The 1,979-nt window shown below is 49.3% G+C and overlaps 1 protein-coding gene across 1 annotated transcript; it reads right to left on the bottom strand.

Annotated features, from left to right (window-relative positions):
* Positions 1–616: 616 nt before the first annotated feature.
* Positions 617–1,670, bottom strand: LOC117836247 (uncharacterized). The gene has a single exon (XM_034715637.2). The coding sequence runs from the start codon at positions 1,369–1,371 to the stop codon at positions 985–987; it is 387 nt and encodes a 128-aa protein (XP_034571528.1). The 5' UTR covers positions 1,372–1,670; the 3' UTR covers positions 617–984.
* Between the last annotated feature and the right edge of the window lie 309 nt (positions 1,671–1,979).

Here is a 1,979-nt window from a genome sequence, read left to right as displayed (position 1 = left end):
TTCCCTTGCAGGCCAGCAGATAAGAACAAATCTTACCTGGAAAGGCCAAGCATATCACTAACAATGGCTATACTTTGTGTTCAGTAGCTTACCTTAAAATCTGGATAATTTTGTATTCAGTAACTTAACTTTATTGCAATGCGCTATCTCAATCCTTGCTTTGCACTACACTTTAGTGGCTGGCATCTGCAAATTGCATTACGTGATGCTACCAAATGAGTAAAAAAAACTGTTATATGCAATGCAACTATCTGATTCTTTGCTCAAAGTGATCCTCTGACACTCGTGTGATCTGGACGATTGCTCCACATGACTATTGTATTATCCTCCATACTCTGTTACTAAAAAAACAATTCACAGCGTCTAACCAACACTTACAATAGCTGCTTAATTTTGGAACCTAAGATACTTTGTACTCCCTTGCACGAATGTTTGTCGTGTGCTGGAAGCCTGCTAGATTTGACGAAGTCTCAGTAGCATATATCTGAAAATAGCTCGTGATTTGTCTTAAAAAGAAAAGTATGTCTGTGCCTCTGACTCTGCACCTTACATTTCTCTAAACATTCAGCAAACAAAATGTATACGCTAATTGCTCAGATTTGTTCCATCCTTACCCTGAACCAAAACATGATTCTCACCTTCAATCTTCAGCAGTGCTAATGCATATGAAATATACAAGTTGGGGTGAATTTGAACTAAATAACATGTAAGATGGAATTCTCCCATCTTGTAGCTTTTATATACTCGTATGCAAATATGCAATCTCCCACAGCCCTTGTCTTTTCCAAAATTTCTGATCTTCCACACCTCCTCGGACTTGTGCAAGGGCTGGAAAGATTGCAGCATTTTTGTTGCGAATTAAGCATGCAAATATTCAGAACTAAGATGTAAATTATCAAAACAAAAAAAAAGCCAGCACTATTGCTAGCTAGCTAGCTAGCTCCGCCTGCAAGAACAAATCTTCGATCCGTCTCAGGCAGGCGGTCATGAGGCCTCCTGGATCTCCACCACCACCACAGCCTTCTCCTCCTTGCCGCCGGCGTTGCGGAGCAGCCGCCGCACCGCCGCGATGAGCCGCTCGGCAGCGACCGGCGTCCGGCGCCCGTCGAGCGACCGGCAGAAGGCGGCGTGCCTCGCGATCGCCGCCTCCACCTCCAGAACCGACCCGCCCCGGGCGGCGACCTCCTCGCTCACGGCGTCGCCGCAGAGCCCGCACAGCCAGCGCCCGCCGTACCGCGCGCGCACCCCGGCGGCGTACGCCGGCGTGCACTCCTCCCTCAGGCCGCAGCACGCGCACACCTCCCACTCCTCCACCTCGACCGCCGCCACGATGGCCGGCGCCACCTCTTGCCCGGTTGCCGCCGCGGACATGAGGGAGAAGCCCAAAGAATCCGGTGGATAATAGATTAAAAGAAGCTGCTTGGTGGGAAGGAGGGATCAGAACTTTTTGCTCTTCAAATCTGAATCCGGCAAGGAAACATGGAGGCGCTACTCGCCGGTGGTGAGGGCGTCGGGGAAGAGTGGTGTATGGAGAGGTGGTTCGTCCATGGAGGTGGAGGTGGAGGGCAGCGGAGCTGCGATTGGTGGAGCAGCTTGCTCTGTGGGGGGTGCGGCTTTTGTATTCGGCGAGGTGGAACTGGAATTTGGGGAGTCAGTGAGGCGGGGCAGCGTCGGTTAAAATGGCGGGAGGAGGGATGGTGTGGTGAGGGGTTGGAGTGGGGCCCACAAACAATGATTGAGGTGGGATTTGCTTGGGGGGTTTTGACGAGATGATTTAGAAACTGTGGCTGCTGAGCTGGCAGTGACAGCAATGCATATCGGATGATTAGGACCTTATTGTTCATGGGTAAATGTGATGCAAATCCCTTAACTAATTAAGCATAGTTTCTACAATGCTATGGTCCATCTAGCCAGCTTCTAGAATGGTTTACTTGTTCATTTGCTGTCATATATTATTCTAAATTCTTTATTATAAGCTT

The sequence above is a fragment of the Setaria viridis genome, chromosome 9 (genome assembly GCF_005286985.2).
Source record: "Setaria viridis chromosome 9, Setaria_viridis_v4.0, whole genome shotgun sequence".
NCBI lineage: Eukaryota > Viridiplantae > Streptophyta > Magnoliopsida > Poales > Poaceae > Setaria > Setaria viridis.
This window is presented reverse-complemented; position numbering and strand designations above follow the sequence as displayed.